Source organism: Pollicipes pollicipes, unplaced genomic scaffold (assembly GCF_011947565.3).
Source record: "Pollicipes pollicipes isolate AB1234 unplaced genomic scaffold, Ppol_2.1 Scaffold_3805;HRSCAF=4461_pilon_pilon_pilon, whole genome shotgun sequence".
In the NCBI taxonomy this organism is placed as follows: domain Eukaryota; kingdom Metazoa; phylum Arthropoda; class Thecostraca; order Pollicipedomorpha; family Pollicipedidae; genus Pollicipes; species Pollicipes pollicipes.
In genome coordinates, this window is record NW_023596378.1 from 29,983 (window position 1) to 54,374 (window position 24,392).

The following is a 24,392-nucleotide window of genomic DNA, read 5'->3' on the forward strand; positions in this document are numbered from 1 at the left end:
ATGTGGAAGCTAGAGAAATCGCCATAATCCCAAAACTAATGTATGCCCGTATAAAAAAGAACACGAGCACAGGTAGAACGCACTGCCGAAACCTTACGTTTTAAAAACGAAGCGCGGATTCCGGAACGTATATGATAGCCCCAGGGCTTTATGATAATGGAGAAACGATGAAGCGCTCGGCATGACCAGGCGCACAGTGCGAGCAGGCGCCCAGTATGCCGACCGAGCATCCAGTACGCCGACCAAGCGCCTAGTAGCGTCCAGTATGCCGACCGAGTACCCAGAACGCAGACCAAGCGCCCAGTAGCGTCCAGTATGCCGACCGAGCGTCCAGTATGCCGACCGAACGCCCAGTATACCGACCGAGCACCCAGTATGCCTACTAAGCGCTCAGTATTCCAACAGAGCGCCCAGTACGCCAACCAAGCGCCCAGCGTGCCGAGCGCTATGCCATGGCGCACATGCAAAAATACTAAAGTTAAAACGCAGAAGATACACAGACACCTAACTTCAGCTTCTCACAAGAGACTAGCGTAACAGCAGACTCTTCTCGTGGTGGCGTCGGTTGATCTGCCTGATTTGTGACCCAGAGTTTCATATGCGAGCTCGTGAAGACCTGCTCTCCGCTGACAAGCCCTCACGAAACCCGGCGAAACCTTGCAATGCTTGCCAGAGGTCTTCAGTTTAATCCTGTTGTTGCCACGGATAGGATATAGGTTAATCGTGCGCAGTCAGCAGAGCGCGCAGCCCAGCTCAACCCGTCTTAGGTCGCGTCTGTCAGTCTGTCCTCCTTGAACCAGCCGTGCAGGCACTTGGGTACGGGCGCGTCTGCTGTGAACTGCGCACGTCCGAGCTCTTGCATAGTTCGGGCATCCAACACCAGGAGCGCCACCTGTCTATCCCGGCCCCGAGCCCACAGCAGCGCCGAGAGCAGCACCCCGTCGTCCTCATCCTGGGGATAACAACACCCAATCATCCTCCAGTGACAGTGGCGCCCCTCGCCCTCCAAAGGGCGGTAACACGCCATCATCGCCAGATGGCAGTGACACGCCGCCATCTCCAGATGGCAGTGACACGCTATCATCTCCAGAGGGTAGTGACACGCCATCATCATCCAGAGGGTAGTGACACGCCATCATCTCCAGAGAGTAGCGGCACGCCATCATCATCCAGAGGGTAGTGACACGCCATCATCTCCAGAGAGCAGCGGCACGCCATCATCATCCAGAGGGTAGTGACACGCCATCATCCTCCTGGGCGCTGCGGCACGACATCATCCTCCTGAGCGCAGTGACACCTCGTCATCTTCAGAGGGCAGTGACACCCCATCATCTCCAGAAGGCACTGACACCCCACCACTCTTAAGTGACGCCCCGTTATCTTGCAGAGCGCAAGAGCACCCCGTCCTATCTATCTCGAGCACAGCAATATCCCGACATGATCATTTTGAAGACAGCGCTAGTCTGTTTATCAACATACTGAGGACGACAGCACACCATCCTCTTCCTGAGGACAACAGGAGGACATCATCCTCAGGATCTGAGAACCTATCATTCTCCTACTAACGATAACATTATCCCTTCGTTTTACAAAAATATTGTCAATCCAGCCGCCCTAAAAAAACATCAAGTCTAGGTTATCGTCACGCCCAAACTGAGAACGGCGGTACCAGCCATCTGTCCCCTGAAAACGGCGCTACGTGTCGCTCTCACACGCAGGGTAACACGGCGTCACGTTTGGGAATGCGTAGCAGACGGGCGCGTCTACGGTACACTACGCACGTCCGAGCTTCTGCACAGTCCAGGCAGTAGCCGATCTGTGTCGTGTGATCACGTGATCGCGTCCGACGGCAGCTGCTGCCATGTGGTCACACGGCAGCAGCCGATCAGTGTCATGTGATCACATGGCAGCAGCCAATCTGTAGCCTCAGTAACCTAGCGTAGCACCTGTACAGCTAGCCAGCAGAAGGCCCACATCTGGCCACTTGATCAAAACAAACCGGATATTGTATACCAAGTCCCGAGTTGTTTCTACAAAGATGTCATCCGCAAATTACGTTATACAGTTTCGGTCATCCTTCAATCCTTTCTGTCCTCTGACCACGTACTGGTTACGCTGGATGAGACACCCTTCCCCTGTTTACGTTGTATTGAGCACAACTTCCCAAAAGGGAGCATTATTTTGGCCTCCAATTGTGCCAGAGATGCGGAACAAATCACGGACGCGTTCCTTTGTCGCCAGGGAAAGCCAATGTCATACAGCCTTAAGGTTTTTCTTTTTGGAAACCTCGATAATTATTTGCAACCCCAACTTTGCGTAACTTTTCGTTGTCCGAAATCTTTTCCACCCTCCCTTGTTACACTTCCGTTACGAGAGAAGTTATAATTATGGCTGCAGTTATGCCTATATGCATTTGCACTGACCATACTCCAGGCCCGATATATAATGCTCAGCTGTTGCGAAGCTGGGCACCAAATTTCTACAAAGCACCGTGTTCAAAAACACCTATGTGCGACGTTTAAAGGCAAAAAGCCACATAAATAGATCACGGCGACTGGGCAAATTTACGTTTAAGTTTGGCTGTCGTCCTCCGTTAAAAACTTTCTCACCACAGCGTCGGGGGTTGGGACGAAGATGGGCTCGCATGGATACACGTCCTCTTCACACCAGGTCAAGGCCTGATGGGTCACCGTGTCCACCTTAATCAGCTGCAACGACACGGTGGTTAGAAACCACAAGGCCATTTCGGGATGCATAGCGGGCGAGACGTGTGGAGGAATGCAGGGTCCACCGTGCGCCGAACAAAGTTAGAGTAACGAACGGACCACTGTGATGCGAGAGTTATTTCATTGTGACCGTTTGAATAGCTCCGTAGCGAGCGTATAGAGCTAAGCAACCGTACATCAGTGCCTTAGTACCTATACCCACACAGCGCGCAATATATTAATCAGCAGCGGTGTTTGAGCAGCGATACATCACTATCTTTAAAGACTTCTTTCTCACGGAGGTTCTTACCCGAGTTAGCTTAAAACACCAGTTCAAGTTGAACATAGCAACGATGGACAAATTTTGCCGTGCAATGTTGCACGGAAACTGTTTGGGCACGAAAAAACACTATCTACCTACCCCTACTATTATACTAAAGAAACAATGTGTGTGTGTGTGTGTGTGTGTGTGTGTGTGTGTGTGTGTGTGTGTGTGTGTGTGTGTGTGTGTGTGTGTGTGTGTGTGTGTGTGTGTGTGTGTGTGTGTGTGTGTGTGTGTGTGTGTGTGTGTGTGTGTGTGTGTGTGTGTGTGTGTCCGCCATTTCATTGGGATCATCTGGAAGCTAAACGGTGGGAATTTTTAAATGACATTTTCACACGGCCGAGGCCTGCTGGCAGAGCGTGTCTGAGTCGCGTCAAAATTGTGTATTTCGCAAACATGAGCGCGTGGTGAACGAAAATAGGACGCGCCGCAAAAATATATTTAGGTTTAACACGGGCAATGCCAATTTCGTCACGGCCGGCCGACGGCCCGATAAGTTCGTTTCCCGGAGCCATATCTCGGCCAAGAGTCGCAGCGTTATGAAATTTGCACAGCCAGATAGTGGAATGGATCATCGCAATGTGGTAAGTTTGTGGCGCCACGTGGTACGTTGCACGTGTACACGAGGTGAAAAGATTAAATCGCCGCTTTTGACAGATTTGTACGTTTTGAGTCACATCACGACACCCAGTGCGCATACAAGCGTGAATTTTGATTCCCAACATTCACAATTGAAGCGGCTACACTTTCGGTGTGCATCTCCAGTTTGTACAGCACACAATTGTGCTGCAAATTGTAATACAAGTTGCAAGCGACCAAGTTTTAAAAATCGCCGCCGAATACAAGCAACTACCATCAAAACTATTTATCACTTAGCGTTGAAAACTATGTAAGCGTGTTGGCCGATTCATTCTTTACACACCACCCTTTTCTTGATCATATTTTCACAATAGTTTGCTTCGAAATGAGCCTAGATTAATGGGCTGCACGGCGGCCTTTTACTTCGTGACGGAACGACACTGTCCGGTGTCTCGGCCGACGCCAGAGGTTGCTTCCAGGTTAAACAGCCGTTTGATCAAGTGATTGGCTGCCATAATTAATTGCCTCCGACCAATTACGCCATCTCGCACCGATATTTTGACAACGGCGAGTCGGAGCAGCCCGGGAGTGGCACGGAAAGATGTGCCATGCGAAGATCTATGGTCGCACGTATCACGCAGCACGCGATCAAAGATAGATTAATGGGTTCATTCTTCCTCTCTTCGGTTAATGGGTTAACTCTCATCCAAGGTTTTACACGTACAAATCTCGGCACCCGGGAAACGGACACACCGGAGTGGCACGCTTCAATAAGGAGTGGAAGGAGTAAAATGGCAGTGATTGGTCGCACGTGCTACGTGTCGTGGTGTCCTCGTGTTGGAACATTAATTTTGCTGTTTTTGAAGTGTCTACACTTTTTGCGATATCGCGGAACCCAGGGTACACAGCGACTCGAGAGTGTTATGCTTCGATGGGCAATCTAACGGGCAATCACGTGATGTAAGATGTGATATCGCACGTGGCGCGTCCCACGTCCACACTAGCTGGGAATATCCACTTTGCTGCTTTTGTCGGTTCTTACGTTTTACACCACATCTCCACACTGAGAGGGTGTAGTTACACGAGACAGTTATGCCGCGATAGGGAATGAAATGTCCTGGCGTGTGTTTACACGTGTATGTATGCACGGGTTACGTGTCGCCCCGGAAAGATCGAATTTCGTATTTTTGACAGGTTTTAAAGTTTTGTGACACATCGCAGCACCCAGGGCACGGAGCCACCGGGGAGGCACATGCATTGATAGGAATCGAACGGGCAATCACGTTGCATGCATTGTCATGCTGCATGTACTGCGTGTTGCATGTGCACGAGGCAGCAAGATAGATTTGGCCGTCACCGGTCATTTTTCACATTTTGCGCCACTTCTCGGCAACCAGAGCACCCAGAACCGTGATTTAAACTGGAAAAGATCGATACTTAATATTTCTGCCTTTTTCGTTGGCGCAGCGAAGCAAACGAACAAACACTTGTATAAGCTAAAACAGCTTCATACACGGCTTAAACTTTTTAGCCATTGGGTTGTGGTCAGGGCAACATTCTTCAATGCCAATACATTGCAAAAATGCAAACCAGCCACCGGTGCTGCGTTGGGTCGGTCGGGTCAGGTTGGGTCTGTTCGCTCATTCAAACAAAACTTCTCGAGCCATTCGTCAAAGCTTCGCAAGCCCTTCATGGCTCACTAGCAACGGGCATCGGCCCGCTGCTCCTCAGATAACGTCGCAGCAAGCATTCAGCACTGAGGGCAGTGCTACCTTTAGTGCTGAATGCTGTGCTGTGCTCAAAGTGAGGATAGTGAACAGGGAAAGTCAATGCAGTCAATGACGAACTCGTCGCAGAAGACCAATGTACTGACCAGAAGGACACCCATCGTTCTGACCAGAAAGACACCCATCGTTCTGACCACAATGACATTGAACATTCACCTTCCCCGGATTGTCTCCGTCGACGTCGGACGAGATGGCGTAGAAGAAGCGATACTTCTTGCCGTTGACGCGGTCGTAGTGGATGCGGGGCGTCTCCGAGCCGAGGTCACACAGCAGCTCTGGGGTCAGCTGGACCGTGCCGCCGGGCAAGCGACGGGCGGAGGCCGCCGTGCCACGTAGGGTCACCAGGTCGGCGTCGCCCTCTCCCGGCTCCAGCGGCAATACGAACCGCGTCGGCCTGCCCCGGAACATGTCGGCGTAGTGGGGGTTGGCCTGTGCCGACTGCGACAGGGGAGCGAGGTTAGTGCGCCCGAGCGCGCCGGACGCCGTTGGAGGGCGTGTTGGAAGTTGAAGACTAGATCAACGCAACTTTTGATGCATGGATACCTGCGAAGAATGTCGCCGCTAGCTACGTCGCAGGTATGAACCCTACCCTATGAATAAATACCCTGCCATATATATATATATATATATATATATATATATATATATGTATATATATATATACCCTATTTAATAAGACACTCTCGCGTCCCAAGAACTTGATATTTCTCAAGTCTTCCATTCTAATCCGTGTTTTCAGACGTTTCGTCCACGCATTCTAGCGAATCTTGACGGTGGTTTGTAATCTATTTTAACGATCCTATTGCATACCAACTTCGTTTCTCAATCGCAGCAGTTCTACTTTCGCACGTGTAGACGGTGACGAACAGGAAAATATGTTCAGGGTGATCAAAATCACCTCACCTTGAGTGCCTCGACATACATGCAGTCAAGCATTTCGGCGTCCTTGTAGGCGCACAGATCGACTATGAGATGACAGTCCTCTTCGTAAGCGTTGATTGTGTGCAGGAAGAACAGAGGGCTCGTCTGGTAAGCTATGTTCGTCGCAGTGTTCGTGTTGCGATCTATCACGATAAACCGAGTCTGTAAACCCGGAAATGAGAATCGTTAACACGACCCTGCATCTGTTCCTGCGACTATAGCATGAACTCATGTACATGAAGCGACAGCCGAGCATGAACTCGGCGTGTGATACACCGCATCATCAACATGTTAATGCAAAGAATCGATCGAAAATGAATGGCCAATGCTTCCTTACACGAGACTGATCCGATGAATAGGCACTGCCACCTTGTTTAAACCTAACTATCAACCTCGCTTGGGTACCAGCTCGCCAAAGCTCGCCAGAGCTGTTGGATACCTTGGGGCAAGGATACGGAGAGGCTCCAAACAGCGCCAAACTTTCCATAGAATGCAACTCAGAGGAAGGCTGGAGGCTGCGTCCGTACCGCATCGGCTGCCCACAGGCCAGCGACGCCACCGCGGCCGAAGTGCGTTACAACTGGGGATGGGATGCCGATCAATCCCCACCGGCTCGTCGAACCAGCGGAGCGCCGACACCAGAGGCTGCTGCTGCAGCAGCGTCTTGCAGATCTCCACGGTGCTGACGGTCAACGGCTGCTCGATCAGCACAAAGTACCGCTCGGTGACGCTGAAGCTGTGCATGTAGGAGGGGTGCAGGCTCCAGCGAGCGCCGACCGAGGCCACCAGCTCCGCGCGTTCGAAGCAGCTCTCCGGGCCTGCCGACACCGGAGCAGTGCATAGTCTCGCGCAGCTCGGACGTGGGGTGCGTCCCAACGATACGCGCCTGACTGGACGAAAGGCAATTACCACATTTCATGTCAGCGTGGGTGGAACTGACATTATTTTTCCACTTTTCAGCCTTCAGATTCGAAATCATCGTGGAACGTTTGCTGTGCTTGCCGTTTGCAAGGTGCTCCGTAATTTTCATAAAATCCTCACCGTTGTGATCCGGCTGGGTCAGTGTGAAGATACCTGACCTGCGACAAAGAAACCTGCGACACTACGGCAGCGTTGCACTCCCGAACCTGCCCCCGCTGTGGAGACACGGCCGCTGTGGAGACCCACCCGTCTCGTCGCGCGGCGGGAACTTGACGATGCAGTAGGTGGGCCCGGTGAGGCCGACGCTCTGGCCCAGGTTATACACCGTCCCGTCCGGGCAGACGTGAGGATGCGCAGAGTGGTTCACGATCTGCGCGTGCTTCATCAGATTCACCTGCGGCCGTGGAAAACGGCAGCCGCCGTGACGGAATCATAAGCATTCGTGACATTCGTGGCATCCGTGACATCCGTGGCATTCGTGACATTCGTGACAGCAACGTCGAACTGCAAGGCTGAAAACAACAGCCAACAGGATCCAAGGCGTCAGCAAACAACTGGAAACACGAGCTCATATAGCTCAAGGCATCCACCGCGGTGACAAAGTCGAGTTGTGTTGAAAGTTACTCATGGATACATTCCATAAGTCATTACAAACTTGTATTTTGACTCGAACCATGATTTGAATAGGTCGCTCACCAGCAACGTCAAGGAGGACAGAACATCATATTTTGAGCACAAAGCATAGTTTTGAGACCCAACATGTTTTGTCCAGCGTTAGATGCGACAACCCCTCCCCCCAAAAAAAAATTTGAAGCAACATCCCAAAGAAATAAATCCAACAATAATTGCTACAAATCAGAACGTCAATTTGTTGCAATGCCACAGAAACATGCCCGCACGGCATAAAACGTACCTTCACAAGTGTTCACAAGTTTATTTTACAACAACTAAAGTGAGAACACGTTAAATTGTTTGCGCGACTACGCACGCGCGTTCTTACGCGTCGTTTTGTTTCCAGAGTCTCCGGGTCTATACGGAACAGATAGGGCGTCTCGGTGAGGGCGTAGAGCTCATCGCCGTACGGGTATATGCTGATCATGGCGTTGTCCGTCATCATCTCGTCTGTGCTGAACATGCTGCAGACCCTGTGGAAGTGTCGCCGACGGTTAACCGCGTTCCATACTTGCCGGATCACCAGGCGGCCGCCCATAGACCACCGTAAAGTTATCAGCGCGATATCCCCGCTCCAGTAAACCGGTGGTCCACTGCCCTGGTCCCCAGAAGACAGCGGACGTTTACTTGTCGCGCCCATGTCACCTTGAGATAATCTATATTTTCCGGACGCGGCATCCATGGGTTACTTGCCACTGAGCTCAGAAGCATGTAACGCTAAATATGGGGTTGGGGGCAGGTCCCGAACCGCTTCAGCGTCGACTGGCATGATAGCCTGGCACAACTCTGACAACTGTGCAGTAGCGCAGCCTGGGGTCAGTGTGCGATGGTCTGCCCGGGACCGCGCGGTAGTCTGCCCCGGGATCACGCGGTAGTCTGCCCCGGGATCACACGGTAGTCTGCTCCGGGATCACGCGGTAGTCTGCCCCGGGATCACGCGGTAGTCTGCCCCGGGATCACGCGGTAGTCTGCCCCGGGATCACGCGGTAGTCTGCCCCGGGATCACGCGGTAGTCTGCCCCGGGATCACGCGGTAGTCTGCCCCGGGATCACGCGGTAGTCTGCCCCGGGATCACGCGGTAGTCTGCCCCGGGATCACACGGTAGTCTGCTCCGGGATCACGCGGTAGTCTGCTCCGGGATCACGCGGTAGTATGCCCCGGGACCGCGCGGTAGTCTGCCCCGGGATCACGCGGTAGTCTGCTCCGGGATCACGCGGTAGTCTGCCCCGGGACCACGCCGAAGTCTGCCCCGGGGTCACGCCGCAGTCTACTCCGGGATCACGCCGTAGTCTGCTCCGGGGCGGTGCGGTAGTCTGCTCAGGAATCACGCGGTAATCGGGCTGGTGTGAGATCACGCCCCTGGGAGACACTCCAACTGAGGGCCTAACCTGGTCAGGAACGGTGTCCTGGCCCAAGTTTTGACCCGACTTCTGGAGGATGGTGTAGCCCCGGCTTTGACCTGACCTCTGGAAGATGGTCTGGCAGGGGTCGGGCACGGCCGCCAGAGTGCCGAACTCGGAGACAACGATCCGTCGCGCCGCCGTGTTTCGTTCATAGGTGCGCGACTTCAGGAAACGGTTCTGGTACGTCACGGTGCCGTTGGAGATGTGGAAACTGCCGACACCGGTGTGGTTAACGGAAGAGAGCAGTGGGTACTGTAAGCGTACCTTTTTCTGGTGCGACATAGTACTTCAGTGATAGCACTATGTACTCTAATCATATGGGGAAATACTTCACTGGATATACGTAATAGTTAAATTATGCTGCAAGAACGCATGACTCATGACGTGAAAATATTCTGGTGATATGCAAACAATTTACAGATGTCATATAAGAGTAAAAACAGGCTCTTGACCAGCAGCTCCAGTGCTTGGAGCCCAAATCCAAACGCGCTGCATCGGATCTACCGAGCTGACCGGTGCAGCAGAGCTGACGCGTCGAACAGGTGTTTGAACTCGTCATCTCCGACGTTGAGACGCCCGGGGCCATTGCGAAGCAGCGATCCCCGAATCCAGGACGGAATCGTTCCTGCAGACATCGAGCACGTCGGTGGCAAGGCCAGCCAGTGGCACGCGTCCCTCAACATCGACATGCGCAAGTCGGCATGCATCAGTACTGGTCGAACAAAGTAGAGAGTGTATACATTGGAGGGCAGTTACTGTCAATATTCTCGAGAAAACAGCTGTCGTCAGCGTGGAGCGTTGCTGTGCGATGTAACAGCGATGCGACGGCGATGTTCCCCGGAGCAATAATCATCAGCGACGAACCCCCCCGTAGCAATGATCATCAGCGACGAACCCCCCGGAGCAATGATCATCAGTGACGAGCTCCCCGTAGCAATGATAATCAGCGACGAACCCCCCGTAGCAATGATCATCAGCGACGAACCCCCCGGAGCAGTGATCATCAGCGACGAACCCCCCGAAGCAATGATCATCAGCGACGAACCCCCCGGAGCAATGACCATCAGCGACGAACCCCCCGGAGCAGTGATCATCAGTGACGAGCTCCCCGAAGCAGGGATCATTAGTGACGATTCTCCCCAGAGCCGAGGCCGCTCAGCGATGATGTGTCCCCACACGCCGCCGCCGACAGCCGGCTGCGGGGCCGCTGCTCTGATATTGACCCGACGGTGGCCGCTCAGCTGACCTTGTTTTGGTCAGCTGACGCAGCGCCGGTCAAGGCGCCGCTCTCAGGGCCGTGGCCAAACTGAGGCCAGTCTCAGCAGCAACTAGCTCTAATTGAGTCGTCTTTATGAAGGATGGGTGTGAGGTTTACGAAGTGGGAATAATTCAACATTCAGTTATTTTCTCGGATGTTTTATCCTCAACACACCTGTATGTGCAATGTGGCAATCGAGTCATCAATGTTTCACATAACAGCAATGACCAATGAATGACCACGCAAGCATAATGATTATATTATGTGCCCCCCCCCCCCCCCCCATCACGAACGACGTAATGCAGCATTCATGTGGTGTCACAGTGCCGTGCAGGGTCCCTGACCTCCCATGATGTCGTGCGGGGCCTCTGACCTGTCACAGTGCCGTGCAGGGGCTCGAGCTGCTCCTTATCGCAAGAGCGCATCCACACGGACAGGTCACAGTTGGGGTAGCAGCCAGGTGCGTCGAGCACCGGCGGCACGGCCGTCGCCTCGGCACCGCCGAACACCATCAGCAGCTCGAGCTGGACGCTGGAGCGGCGCCGGTCGGCTCGCCGGCACCCCGTCGGACGCAGACTGGGCCGACGCGCCGCCGGTGAGCCACCTGGCGTCCGGCTCAGGCATGGCGCGTGCTGCGGACTCTCCGGCGGTGAGAGAGTGAGCTGCGGAGTCTCCGGCGGTGAGAGGGTGAGCTCGAGCGGCGGCGAGGCGGCCCGGACCAAGCCGGCGCTGTAGCCGGGTGGCCAGAGGAAGGTGGCCAGAGCCTCCTTGTTGGCCTCCTCTAGGATCTTCAGCATGGTAGCAGACGCACAGCACCGGTGGTGACGCGACGCAGGTGCTGCCGGAGGCGAGTCTTTGGGAAGACTGCGGGAGATGTGGCTATTGACGTGAGTGGGAGGCTCTGGTCGTGACGCGCCACTGGCACCGCAGGATGGAAGCCTGTGGGAAGAGGGTGGGCGTGGCGATGTTCACGAGAGTGGCAAGCTCTGGTCGCGACGCACGACTGGCGGCAGCATGCAGAGAACTAAATCGCTCTGATGCCGGCCGAGATGCAGGGATAGTCCGGGGGTTAGCTCCTACACGGACCAGCCGGCGGGGGAAGCCGCTAACACGTGATACCAGCGGGCGGAGGAAGCCAAAACACGTGATACCAGCGGGCGGAGGAAGAAAAAATACGTGATACCAGCGGGCGGAGGAAGCCAAAACACGTGATACCAGCGGGCGGGGGAAGCCGCTAACACATGATACCAGCGGGCGGAGGAAGCCAAAACACGTGACACCGGCGAGCGGAGGAAGCCGCCAACACGTGATACCAGCGGGCGGAGGAAACCAAAGCACGTGATGCCGGCGAGCGGAGGAAGCTGATAACACGTGATACCGGTGGACAGAGGAAGCCGATAACACATGATACCGGCTGGCGGGGAAGTCGACAACACGGGTCATTTTGTCGCCGGCACGAAGTTAGACACACAGTTGGCGCTGGTCTGAAAAGTTTGGCACCGCACGCCACCATCGAGGATTTCCAGCGTATCTTGACCTTCGTAAATCCAGATGTATCAGACCAGTCATCTAAGTGGCTTTTGGCTAGGGCATGACAGGCAAAGACGTCATCCAACAGAACTTTGGGGGTGATGCTTTACCATATCCTTATCTTGCTATTGTTGGCTTTCACCGCCCTTTGCTGCTTGCTGCTTCTAGACCTAGAGGTGACACTGATTTTATCATGATTTGTAGTCAACCGACCTTAGCCGACACCGAGTTCTGATTTGCTATAATTATTTCTGGCCATGCACTTTCCTTTGGAGTTTGGAGTTATTCAAATGTTGCGGATGCATTTGGAACTTGTCGACCCCCTTCTCCTGCAAACCGCCGTAAGCTTTGACCGTTACGTTCGGCAGAAATCGGCACCCCTTCGATTTCGCCCAAACGTGACGCACAGCTCGGCAATGACATCTCAAAAAGCCATCTGAACGGAGTTTGCCATGTATTTAGATGCCTAGCACCTAGAGGTCTTCGAAAGGTGAAATCGAACTATTTACGAAGTTGCGTTGCCCTAAATATGATTTTATTCGTCTTTGTATGACGAGTCCAGAAGTGTACGATTGGCCATCATTGTGTGCATAGGCATTGTGTGTATGGACGTTTATCGTTACCTGAAACAAAAATAGTCTGGAGACCAACGCTTTCCGTACGACCCGAGGCCATGTTGCAACATCCAGAGGTCACGCTGTCTTGCATTTCCATTAATATTCGATATAGCTCATACCAATCGTTGATACAGCCAAAATCTTACGTTTTCATCACGTTCAAAGCGATGCAATAGATAATGACCTCCAGAGGTCATGATGATACATTCCATTCTTGGGACCACCAAACGGTATCCACCTCGGCGTGTTCCGTGCCAAGATGCTGGTGCAGTGCGCATGCGCAGAGATACAATTCTCTTTCCTTGAGACTCCATTGCAGAGGCTCGGACAGCATATTATGAGCGGTGATGGAGTTCAAGATAGATGGGTGACTGGGTGAGATATTTCGATCGAGTCCACCCGATAAGGGATTGTACCTCGCACATGCAGCATAACCGAAATTGGCACCACTCTGTTGCCATCGTACAGCAGCTGCAAGGACAGTACAATTTGGAGTGAGCAGCTCTTGTTGTAACCCAGCAGTTTCAACCTTTGGCATACGGAATGCTTGCGATCCTGTGCACCCCTTTACAATTTGGGGAGTTTGAATTGGCAGCATCAACAGTTAGTCTCCTAACTTAACGCACAGCTCCTATGGCACGAACGCCACCTACGCATAACAAGATTAAGGTGATCAGTGCCAAGATATGAGCTGCGTTCGCGTACATGATGCCGGTCTTGTTGTTCTCCGAATCACGGAGGCCATAGCTCAGAGACTCTAAATTTGTCGCACAGAGATATGCATACAAGACATCCAGTCATGCTCCATTCAATGCCGAAGTGCCAAAGATGCACGTGCAGTGCACGAGGCTATCGTTTTAGGCCATCGTCACGCCAGGATGTCGAGCGGTTTCAACCCGGTTTGGATTTATCTTTCAATTTCCAACATTCAATTGCTCTGCACCCTTTTGAATCGATGGACGGGCGCGATTCGTCTGCATTGTAGCCCATTCAGCATTTATGAGTTTGATCATTTGCAGATAAATGTCAATAAGCAGCAAACAGCGCGGACAATAGCAAACAAAAGAAAGAAAGAAAAACACCATCAGACGTCCGAAGATCCGACGAACGAATCATGATTGCCGCAATACCCATAATTATGTTTGAGTAGCTATTAGCAGCCCTAAGCGAGATGTGTTCTCATACTGGATACACAGCTGCTTTTGGTTGCAATTAAACGTTCGATGATGCCCTGATCATGACTTCCTAAAGTCTCGTGCATTCTAATTTGGAAAAGTCGAAAACAGTCCATAAACAAATGCATTGCTGGGCTCAGTTCATTACACTTTTGGTTTGTAATGAAGTCTATTTTTACATGTGGACATACGAAAGCAACTTCTCAGTTGCACACCAAGAGCGTGAAAAGGGCTATTAAGTATAACAAGTCATAAAATCAAAATCTACAGAAAGGATATCTCTATTCCTTCTTCACGGTCATAACGGTTTTAACATCCAGGATTACATATCAGAAATATGTAAATGATCATTTGGCAACGACGCTCGTTGGGTGATAGCGCCGCCGCTTTATAAAATACTGGGCCAACACGAAACTTCTCCAATTACTTAGTGTAGGACGAGCGGGATGTGTGGCCGCAAGCACAGGTTTTCAGCTCAACAATCCTGAGCGATTAAAATGTTGTAGCTGTCGTACTTTGTCTTCGGTAAGAACCGTTACGGCTAAAACACTAACACAACGGAAATAAAGCCATAACCACATAGCCGCCACCCAGAGTTCAGCTAAGGATAAGCTATGCAAAATTCCTACAACGCCTGCAGAAATATTATAAAAATATCGCGATATGCGTTTGCATAGCCCCGATTCCTCTACGTTGGCTGAGGTCATTTGCTCATCGTCAACAGCTTTCAGTTTATTTGTTATAGATAACCAGGCTACAATAAATGAACAGATATCGGGAAAACATATATTGGTGAACGATATCGAACATACAGATATCGAGTAAGGAACTTAGAGAACGTCTTAGAAGGGCTGGTCTCCATCGACAGAGGTCAGGGTAGGCCTGACTTTACCGTTGTCCCTATATCCTGTCTTCTATATCCTGCCCCTATCCCACCACCCCTGAGCTGCGTTATGTCTGTCATCGAGACGACTTTGTTAGTGCCCATCGAGCCTTGAAAACGCACCGTCCAGCTATTGTAAAGCATACAATGGGTGGAAACGAGATGAAGCACATTAAACGCGCTATCCATATGCGGTGATATGGGGGATAATAGAATATGGTAAATAGAAGCGTACGACACGTGTTAGCTCAGCATAAAAAGGCAGAATGAAAAGGCTGCTATTTATAGGTCAAGGGAGGCATCGCCATTGTTCTTCTGGCTGAACGTTGACAATGGAACTCTGAAAGAATTATTGAGGAAACTTTAGTTGGAAATGAGGCTTATTTTTACCGTGAAATATCTAGATACGTGAAAATCTAGCGACAGCCTACTTCATCAGGACAATGCAAATACCACACATAGGTATAGCTGCCGCCGCGCACACCACTGAGGGCGCACCAGACGGCAGCGTGACGGCCCACTCCGGCGGCCGGTCTCTAACGGCTGGCCGGAGCACCAGCGGTCCGCCTCACCTGACTCAAACACGTGCCGCGACCGGGCGGCGCCCACCGACCCTGGCTGTGACCGGAACACCAGCGGTCCGCCTCACCTGACTCAAACACGTGCCGCGACCGGGCGGCGCCCACCGACCCTGGCTGTGACCGGAACACCAGCGGTCCGCCTCACCTGACTCAAACACGTGCCGCGACCGGGCGGCGCCCACCGACCCTGGCTGTGACCGGAACACCAGCGGTCCGCCTCACCTGACTCAAACACGTGCCGCGGCCGGGCGGCGCCCACCGACCCTGGCTGTGACCGGAACACCAGCGGTCCGCCTCACCTGACTCAAACACGTACCGCGACCGGGCGGCGCCCACCGACCCTGGCTGTGACCGGAACACCAGCGGTCCGCCTCACCTGACTCAAACACGTGCCGCGACCGGGCGGCGCCCACTGACCCCGGCTGTGCCTCGGGACGAGTGGGCAGACGCGGCAGGAGCGGGCGCGGTCCTAGCTCGCCCCTCACCTCGTCACCCGCCCGACGCCGCTAACAGGATCACCTGAAGCCCTTGCCCTCAACGACGCAGCGACCGTCGCAAAAGGCTGACGGACGGCGACGGCGGTGTGGCAAGCCGTAGCCGACGTGCGGCTGGTAAGGTCGAGGAGGTCGAGTTATCGTTCGCCATTATTCAAGCTCTGACAGCATTTAAATAACTTGCGTGCAAGTCACTCACGTGACGGTTGTCAAAGAACGTTGTTCTGGCACTAAAATATACATACATCGAGGATTTTTCAATATCACTGAAACCTATAATCTATAATTCGTTCAGACAGATGAAGCCGGTTCAGACGACTTAAACAGATAGTCGGTATAGACTTAAGCGCACCACGGAAACCAGTGAACTCAGGGCCTCCCACCCAAACAATCCCGTCTGGAACATCACTGAGGGTGTATTCAGGGATGGATCCAGAACGCCACCACGTTAGGGAGCAAGGCAACGTCGGGTTGAGGGACAATGTCCAAAAATTCTCAGTTTCAAAAAGTCGTCGGACTTCGATTTTTTAACCCATGGAGTACTTCAAGAAACATTTTCCCTTGTAAAAGTTTCTTAGGACCCCCCACTTTCCTTGCTCTTGCTTCATCCTGAATCCTCACGACACCCGTTTGAACGGAGGCATGCTACATGTATCCCAGGTGCGCGTAGTTCTGCCTCACCGGTATCTACTCTCCTGCCTCCCTTAGCCCCGAGATGGTCACAACTGACCAAAGGGACTCTAATACAAGCAACATAAACCGAGTTGCTTGGATCATCTTCGAAGACCAGGCGTGTACCACTTTTGAACAGTTTTGGCAATCTTGATGCGGCGGGGGTGGGTGAGGATGGGTGGGCGAGTCAAGCCGGCGCGCCCTTGGATGAGACTTTACCTGCATGCACCTTTTGCCACGATGGGGACATCCTGGGCAGATGTGAGATATGTCCGCAATACATTTGCATTCGAGACGAGAAAAGACGAATCAGATTTATTTTCAAGTTGATCAACGAGTAGTCATATAATGCTCCATGCGTACAGCTCAAGAATCTGACAAAACTTGTACTTAGTTCAAGACATAAGCATTACAGAGTTCGTGCCAGTACATTCATTGAAACGAGCATTGCTATACGTCTGGGCGATCGGTTCCTCTACGCTCTTGGAGCCGTTGGAGACCCGTGGCTGCCGCTCGCTACAAGGCTTTTATACAACACACAACAGCTCAGAGTTTGCTGTCTTGGTACAGCCAGCACACCATTCAATTCATGACAAGCTAACACACTATTCAGCTCATGACCAGCTAAGGTGCCATTCAGGTTCATGACATAAGCTGAGCAGAGACACCGAAGAAAGTCAATTTTGCTCTGAATCTGGTAAAGTTGAACACATGTGACGCTTCAGGCTACGCCATATCGCCGGCCGCTGTCTACGCGCCGTCCGTCAGCGGCCGCCGCTGTCTGCGCGCCGTCCGTCAGCGGCCGCCGCTGTCTGCGTGCCATCCGTCAGCGGCCGCCGCTGTCTGCACGCCGTCCGTCAGCGGCCGCCGCTGTCTGCGTGCCATCCGTCAGCGGCCGCCGCTGTCCGCGTGCCATCCGTCGCTGACCGCCGCTGTCTGCGTACCGTCCGTCGGCGGCCGCCGCTGTCTGCGTGCCGTCCGTCAGCGGTCGCCGCTGTCTGCGTGCCGTCCGGCAACGGCCGCCGCTGTCTGCGTGTCATCCGTCGGTAGCCGCCGCTGTCTGCGTGCCATCCGTCGGTGACCGCAGCTGTCTGCGTGCCGTCCGTCAGCGGCCGCCGCTGTCTGCGTGCCGTCCGTCAGCGGTCGCCGCTGTCTGCGTGCTCTCCGTCACCGGCCGCCGCTGTCTGTGTGCTGTCCATCAGCGGCCGCCGCTGCCTGCCATCCGCCGTACCGACCCGGCTAGTTGACGCCCACCGTCGCGAGGTCGGTCGCCCTGACGGCCGTCCCCGAGCTGGCCCGTCTCCGGTGACCTGTCCAGATTATGCCGGGCGGCGGTCCGCGGCGATCGATGCCCGTCTGCCCCTCCCCTCTCTCCCTCCGCACCCGACGCGTCGTCGCCCCGGCTTTCCTAAAGGAGTGGCTCGATGTTCCGGGGCGCTTGCGAGACAAGACAAAGCGGTTGGTGCATGGAAGCTGGTGCATGCGTGCTCAATGAAGCCCAGTGCATGCCGCGCACACTGTCACACAAACACGCCGGCCTATCAGTGAGTCTCCGGCACCGCAGATGTCCGTCCAAGCCGCCGCATCTGCGAGCGCCATCTCATCCCGCACAGTCAGCCTCAGTGGCGCGGCCGCAGCCGCAACCGAGCGTCCTTCGAGTCGAACGCCGCCCGGCGCCGGCGGCAGGTAACGTGATCGCCGTGCCAGACATAGACCGGCGTGTATTGATCGCGAGACGAGCACGTCCGGCTCAGACCGGCCCCCGTCGGCGGCAGCGGCTCAGCTCAGGACCTGAGGGCCCCGCCGTGGTGCCGACGAGCACGTCCGGCTCAGACCGGCCCCCGTCGGCGGCAGCGGCCCAGCGCAGGACCTGAGGGCCCCGCTGTGGTGCCGACGAGCACGTCCGGTTCAGACCGGCCCCCGTCGGCGGCAGCGGCTCAGCGCAGGACCTGAGGGCCCCGCCGTGGTGCCGACGAGCACGTCCGGCTCAGACCGGCCCCCGTCGGCGGCAGCGGCCCAGCGCAGGACCTGAGGGCCCCGCCGTGGCGCCGACGCCCCGCAGCCACACGCCATTTGGTCCAGGGCGCGTCTCTCGGGCCTAGCGCCGTGTAGAAGCCGGTGGTTCTCTGGAGTTGGCCCCGGCCGAGAGCTGGCGCGCTGCGAAGTCCTGGCCATTTCATCTTAGTGCCTCGCTATATTTTTCTCGATAATTCATGCGGTGAACCATTGCTAACGAGTATAATTGAAACAATGTTGCATTCATTCCTTGTATTCTGCTCACGATACAGACTAATGGACTATCGGAGGACACATTCACACGACTGACAACACCTCGAGCCTAAAGGAGCCTAGGCGTGAAAATTAGCCGACACTCGTTTGGCATACAACTAGGGACGACCACGAGCCAATGCGCACCGACCTCCCAGCTTACCTGGAAGGCAAGCCTTACCTATCCCATTTTAGCGACAATACGATTCTAGTCACAACACCATACCGCGTTATGCGGGGTGGGGATGGGTGTGGGAGATGGAAAGGGGCAAATCGATCGGCACACGTCCCCTGCAGGGTACCAGCATGGCGAGAAGTAGCCTTGACTAGTGGCCAGCGCTGTCCCCTCGGTCGTCTCTACGCGGCGCCGCCGCTCTGCCACCATAGCCGCGCTCCCCAGCCACAGGCGAGGCGCACTAATCTTCGCTCTTCGGCGGCACCACGCCCTACTCCGGCGGGCGGCGAGCGCGGCCCGCCCTCTTCCTCTGCCGCGCCGTCTCGAGGGAAGCTGCCCCCTCCCGCCGCGGAGAGCCGTCCCGCCCGACGGCCGGCCGCGCCTTCGTCCCCGGCTCCCGACCGGACGGCGACGCCGGCGCTGCGACGTCGTACTTGCGCACCAGACGCGCCAGGATGCCGACGTTGGCGCAGAAGAAGGCGACGCTCTCGGCCCAGACGAGTCGGTGCACGCTGCGGCCCTCGAACTCTAGCAGGTAGGCCGGCAGTAGCCAGCACGCCTGCGCGAAATACCAGAGCGCAAGCAGCAGCGCACCCTCAGTCCACGAGGCAGACAGGCGCGGCAGCACCGGCGGAAGCAGGCTCAGGTACCACAGAAAGTACTGCGACGTGCACACCTTGTTGAACGTGACGAAGGCGTACGTCTGGCAGAAGGCGCAGAAGAGCAGGTGGCGCGGCCGGTGGAACTTGGCCGCCAGCGCGAGCACCAGCAACACCTGCGGCACAAACGTGACCAGCGCCAGCGCCCAGTGGCCTAGCTCGTCCGTCAGGTACAGCAGGTAGAAGAAGACGGAGAAGTTGTGCCGCACGTCACGCCGGGTCAGGTGGTACAAGTATGCCTCCTGCAGGAACTCGTCGCCATAGAGCAGCCAGCAACCGGCTGTCAGCGCCATGAACGTCACCAGCGCGCCACCGGCCAGCCGGAGGCGAGCGCCGTTGGGCAGCAGCCAGCGCCGCAGGCCGGGCCCGTCGGCCAGCGACCAGTAGAGCGCCGGCGCCAGCACGGCCGGGTATAGCTTGACGTGCACGGCCAGACCCAGCGCGGCGCCGGCCAGCAGCAGGAGGCGGCGCCGCGCAAGATACAGCGTGTACAGCACCAAACACAGCACCAGCGACTCGGCGTTGCCGCGTGAGCAGACGGTGATTGGCAGCGGGTTGTACCACCAGAGGGCGGCGCAGCACACGGCCACGCGCCGGCCGTGCCCCTCCAGCAGCACCAGCCGATGGATCAGCACGCCCACGACCACGTCCAGCGCCGAAAACAGAAGTTTGCCGAAGCTCCGACAGATGGTGGTGGGCAGCAGCGTCCAAGCAAGCAGCGGCGTGTAGCGGTAGGTGGCGCGTCGGTACGGACTCTGTCCGAGCGCCACGTACTGCGCCGCATCGGTGAACACGTGGTAGTCCACGTCCGTGTACGGCACGAGCATGACGCGATCCTGGTATTCACCATACGCAATGAACGCCAGCCGGATAAAAAAGGCGGCCGCCACGTGGTGTGACGCCATATTGGCTGAGCGATCTCTTCAAACGTCAGATGCAGGCACGTCACTCAGTGTGCAACCATTACCACCATCAGTTCCTGGCACACACGTCCCTCAACGACTAACCACGACCACAATTCGCCCTGCCACACACACTACACCTTCGCTACAACCGCTTCTCGCGACTACCAGCCCACACCACTACCGGGCACCGGCGGCTGCGGGCTTCCTGGCGGCCTCGGCGTCGGCGGCGGCGGCGGCTCAGTAGCGGCCGCCCTGCCGCCTCGCCGCGTCCTGCAGACACTGGCGGAACACGCCGAACTCGCGCTCGCACTCTCCTCGCCGCGCCTCGCCGTCCTTCAGCGCCACGCAGCGGGCGTAGGCGGCGCCCTCGGGGCCGCAGGCGGCCAGCAGGCGGGGGTAAGCTCGCAGGCGGGCGCGCGCCCTCCGCGCCGCGTCCATGGTGGCCGGCGTCGCTCAACGCAGGTCGGACGGCGTCAGCGCCGGTCTCTCGCCGGCGCGAACGTAGCGCACGCCCTCCACCTGCTCCCGGAAGAAGATGTCGTAGATGGGCCGGCTCCAAAGGATCAGCAGCGACGAGCTGACGATCAGGGAGAACACCGTCTGTGGAGGAGAGCGGTTCGGCGCGTGTGATGATGAGACCTAGCGGGCGGCACAGCTGGCGAAAACGGTACAGTACAAGGCATTTAACAACCCGCATATCAGCACCGCCAGCTACAAATTGAGGAGTTAAGATCTCGCGTGGGTCAAATAAACCCTAGTTCCCGGCCTGCCAAAGTACACACACTAATGCTGTGAATGTAACCCTGACCTTGCGTTGCCAGACCTCTGCGACTGTACTTTGACCGAAGACAACCATGACCCCATTCTCGATCACACCCTGACAGGTGACTCATTGCGGAAAGGCAGGGCGCCAGGCTAGTGCAGGTTATCTTAACGTCTCAACAAAAGCCCGTGTGTGTTGACAGCCAGATAACACGCCGGCGACAAACCGCTGCGACGGAGTTGCCTGCCGCCGCAGTCGGGCCCCGGCGCACAGCACTTGAGCACGCTTACAGGACGGTAAAAAATCCGCAACTCCCGAACAAAGCAACGTAGAGCAATGAAACAAACACCAGGTGAATCGTCACATCGAGTAGCATCATGTGCGCCAACACTTTAAGACTAATGTAGAGTCGAAGGTATTCCCACTACGTCGCAGGGAGCTAATTAGACCGTGATAGGAGTGAAACGATGGCTATTTTAGCTGTACGTTTGCAAACTTTCTGACGGGTAAAATCAATGCCCTGGTACGCAACTGGGCGGCGGCCCGGATCAGCTGGGAGCCTGACCTCAGGCGGCGGCGCCGCTACCTCGACCCCACCACTGGTACAACACTGGTACAACACTGGGCGGCGGCCCGGGTCAGCTGGGAGCCTGACCTCAGGCGGCGGCGCCGCTACCTCGACCCCACCACTGGTACAACACTGGGCGGCGGCCCGTGTCACCTGGGAGCCTGACATCAGGCGGCGGCCCGTGTCAGCTGGGAGCCTGACATCAGGCGGCGACGCCGGTCACTTGGGAGCCCAACATCAGGCGGCGGCGCCGGTCACCTGGGAGCCTGACATCAGGCGGCGACGCCGGTCACCTGGGAGCCTGACATCAGGCGGCGACGCCGGTCACCTGGGAGCCTGACATCAGGCGGCGGCACCGGTCAGCTGGGAGCCTGACAGCCGGTGGTGCCACCGACAGCCGGCGCCGCCACGATCCCACCATTGGCCTCCTGCCACCGGCGGCGCATCAGGTCTCACCTCATCCGCGATACGGTTCTGAATAGCGCTTCCAGCTGAGACCGCCCAGTCTCAACCACCTTAATCCGAGACGACCTCTGGCCATACCGGTTCAGTCCAAGTCACCGCCGGTATGCAGAACAATGGAGCTATTCTGTAGATGCCCCGACCGCCGCGACTTTATGTTGTTTATTTGCATTTGTTTTATGAAATGTTTTCCAGATGTGCAGCACGCACCGGGTGCCATCTGAGCACAGGCATCAAGGGCCAAAACGGAAGGCGTTCCACGCCCAAGGCGATAAAGGTGGCCACAATACTATTTTCGGGGTGCGTTCGATCAAGCGGGCCGGCATAGGTGTCGTGACGTGCCGAAGGTGTTGGACGGCCGGCGCCATTTCGCCATGGTGGATGGCCAAGTTGCTATGCGACGCCAGCCGATTCAGCAGGCAGGATCACTTAGATAAGCTTGGTTGGTCCAGATGACTGTGGTGCAGACGTTTCAAATGGTTACACGGGAAGGCAATGAATATGTGATGAAAGCATAGCATATCACATAGCGACTACGTACATGAATTTGCTTTACGCTAGGACATCGACTCAAGCGTTGTTTACGGGCAACGACAATGCCTGCTTTCAAACCAACGGAGACGGCCAGCACCGCCGCAGGCCATGCGCTGACCGAAGGACATGTGGTGTGCTTCTGTGTCGCTGGCTGAGCCGTTTACGCCAGGCGAAACGATGGCTGTCCAGCGCTCATACGCACCCAAACCACTGACCGTTTTCAATGCTACCACAACATTGGTTCTGCGAAGTGGTAGGAAGCGAAGCGAACTAAGTGACTCAAAAGTATCTACAAATAGCAACAGTTCCCGAGCAGCCGGTCACCCACACAGAGCGATCAAGTGATGCCGCCCGGTTGAAAAACAATATCAGCTTGAAATATTCCGCAACGCGAACGATGCAATCAGGGGTAATAAATGGAAGCTTGGTTCGGTCCTCTCCCTACGTCAGGACGTATCGTACCACGGTCACGTATGACATCATACAAGCCGGATGAAACCACCACCATACATCGCCCGCGCCGCGCCCACGCACCATGACGTGCCTGGACGGCCTGAGACCATTCTGTGCCTGGCCCGCCGGGCACCATGCTGTGTCCGGACCGCCAGACTCTATGGCGTGTCTCGACAACCTGACACGACGCCGTGTCTGGACTGCCTGACACCATGATGTGTCCGGACCGCCAGACACTATGGAGTGTCTGGACCGCCTGACACCATGCTGTGTCCGGACCGCCAGACACTACGGCGTGTCTCGACAACCTGACACAATGCCATGTCTGGACCGCCTGGCACCATGCTGTGTCCGGAACGCCAGACACTATGGCGTATCTCGACAATCTGACACTATGTCGTGTCCGGACCGCCTGGCACCATGCTGTGCTCGGACCACCATACACCATGCTGTGTCCGGGCCGCCTGACACTATGGCGTGTCTGGACAACCTGACGCCATGCCGTGTCTGGACCGCCTGACACCGTTCGGTGCCAGGACCACTCGGCACCCTGTCGACTGTATCGTGCTTAAACTACACGACGCCGTGCCATGTCCGCACCGCTTCATATCAAGCGATGTCTGGACAGTTCCCACACAAAATACCGAACGGAAAAAGTCTAATCGAAAAAAGTCGAAGGACAAAGAGTCGAAAGGGACAGAAGTCAACACGGTAATATATACGGACTAGTCAAAGAACATCATCGCCAACGCCATCATTGTCGAAATGGTTTTAAACAGAAGAGTTATCAGAATTTCACGCCTGGCACCAGAGGTGGATAAAGCTGTGGCCACGTGGAAAGACAATTCGAACTTGATGGAATTGGATGGGACGCGAAGGGAGCAGGCGGGACCGTAGGAGACCAGAACACATCAGAGGGTACGAGGCGAGGACAGGCGAGATGGAGCCAGACGGATAAAACCGGACGAGACCAGATGGGACCAGATGGGACGGGACGGGATCGAACCGCATGACCCTGGACGGAACCACGCGTAACCGGGCGCGATCAGACAGCTTCAGATGGAACCAGGCGCGGTCGAAAGAAA

At 55.5% G+C, this 24,392-nt stretch overlaps 2 protein-coding genes across 2 annotated transcripts; both read right to left on the reverse strand.

Annotated features, from left to right (window-relative positions):
- Positions 1-67: 67 nt before the first annotated feature.
- On the reverse strand, positions 68-11,114 carry LOC119093008 (carotenoid isomerooxygenase). Its single transcript, XM_037215902.1, has 10 exons — positions 10,942-11,114; positions 9,824-9,935; positions 9,372-9,521; positions 8,236-8,380; positions 7,482-7,629; positions 6,924-7,132; positions 6,297-6,476; positions 5,550-5,831; positions 2,610-2,708; positions 68-952 (listed from the first exon to the last, which is right to left on the reverse strand). Exons 1-10 carry the CDS (start codon positions 11,078-11,080, stop codon positions 764-766), a joined length of 1,653 nt encoding a protein of 550 aa, XP_037071797.1. The 5' UTR covers positions 11,081-11,114; the 3' UTR covers positions 68-763.
- Positions 11,115-18,457: 7,343 nt separating this feature from the next.
- On the reverse strand, positions 18,458-20,759 carry LOC119093001 (GPI mannosyltransferase 1). The gene is made up of 2 exons (XM_037215895.1): positions 19,265-20,759; positions 18,458-18,469 (listed from the first exon to the last, which is right to left on the reverse strand). The coding sequence occupies exons 1-2, from the start codon at positions 20,525-20,527 to the stop codon at positions 18,458-18,460; spliced, it is 1,275 nt and encodes a 424-aa protein (XP_037071790.1). The 5' UTR covers positions 20,528-20,759.
- Positions 20,760-24,392: the final 3,633 nt, after the last annotated feature.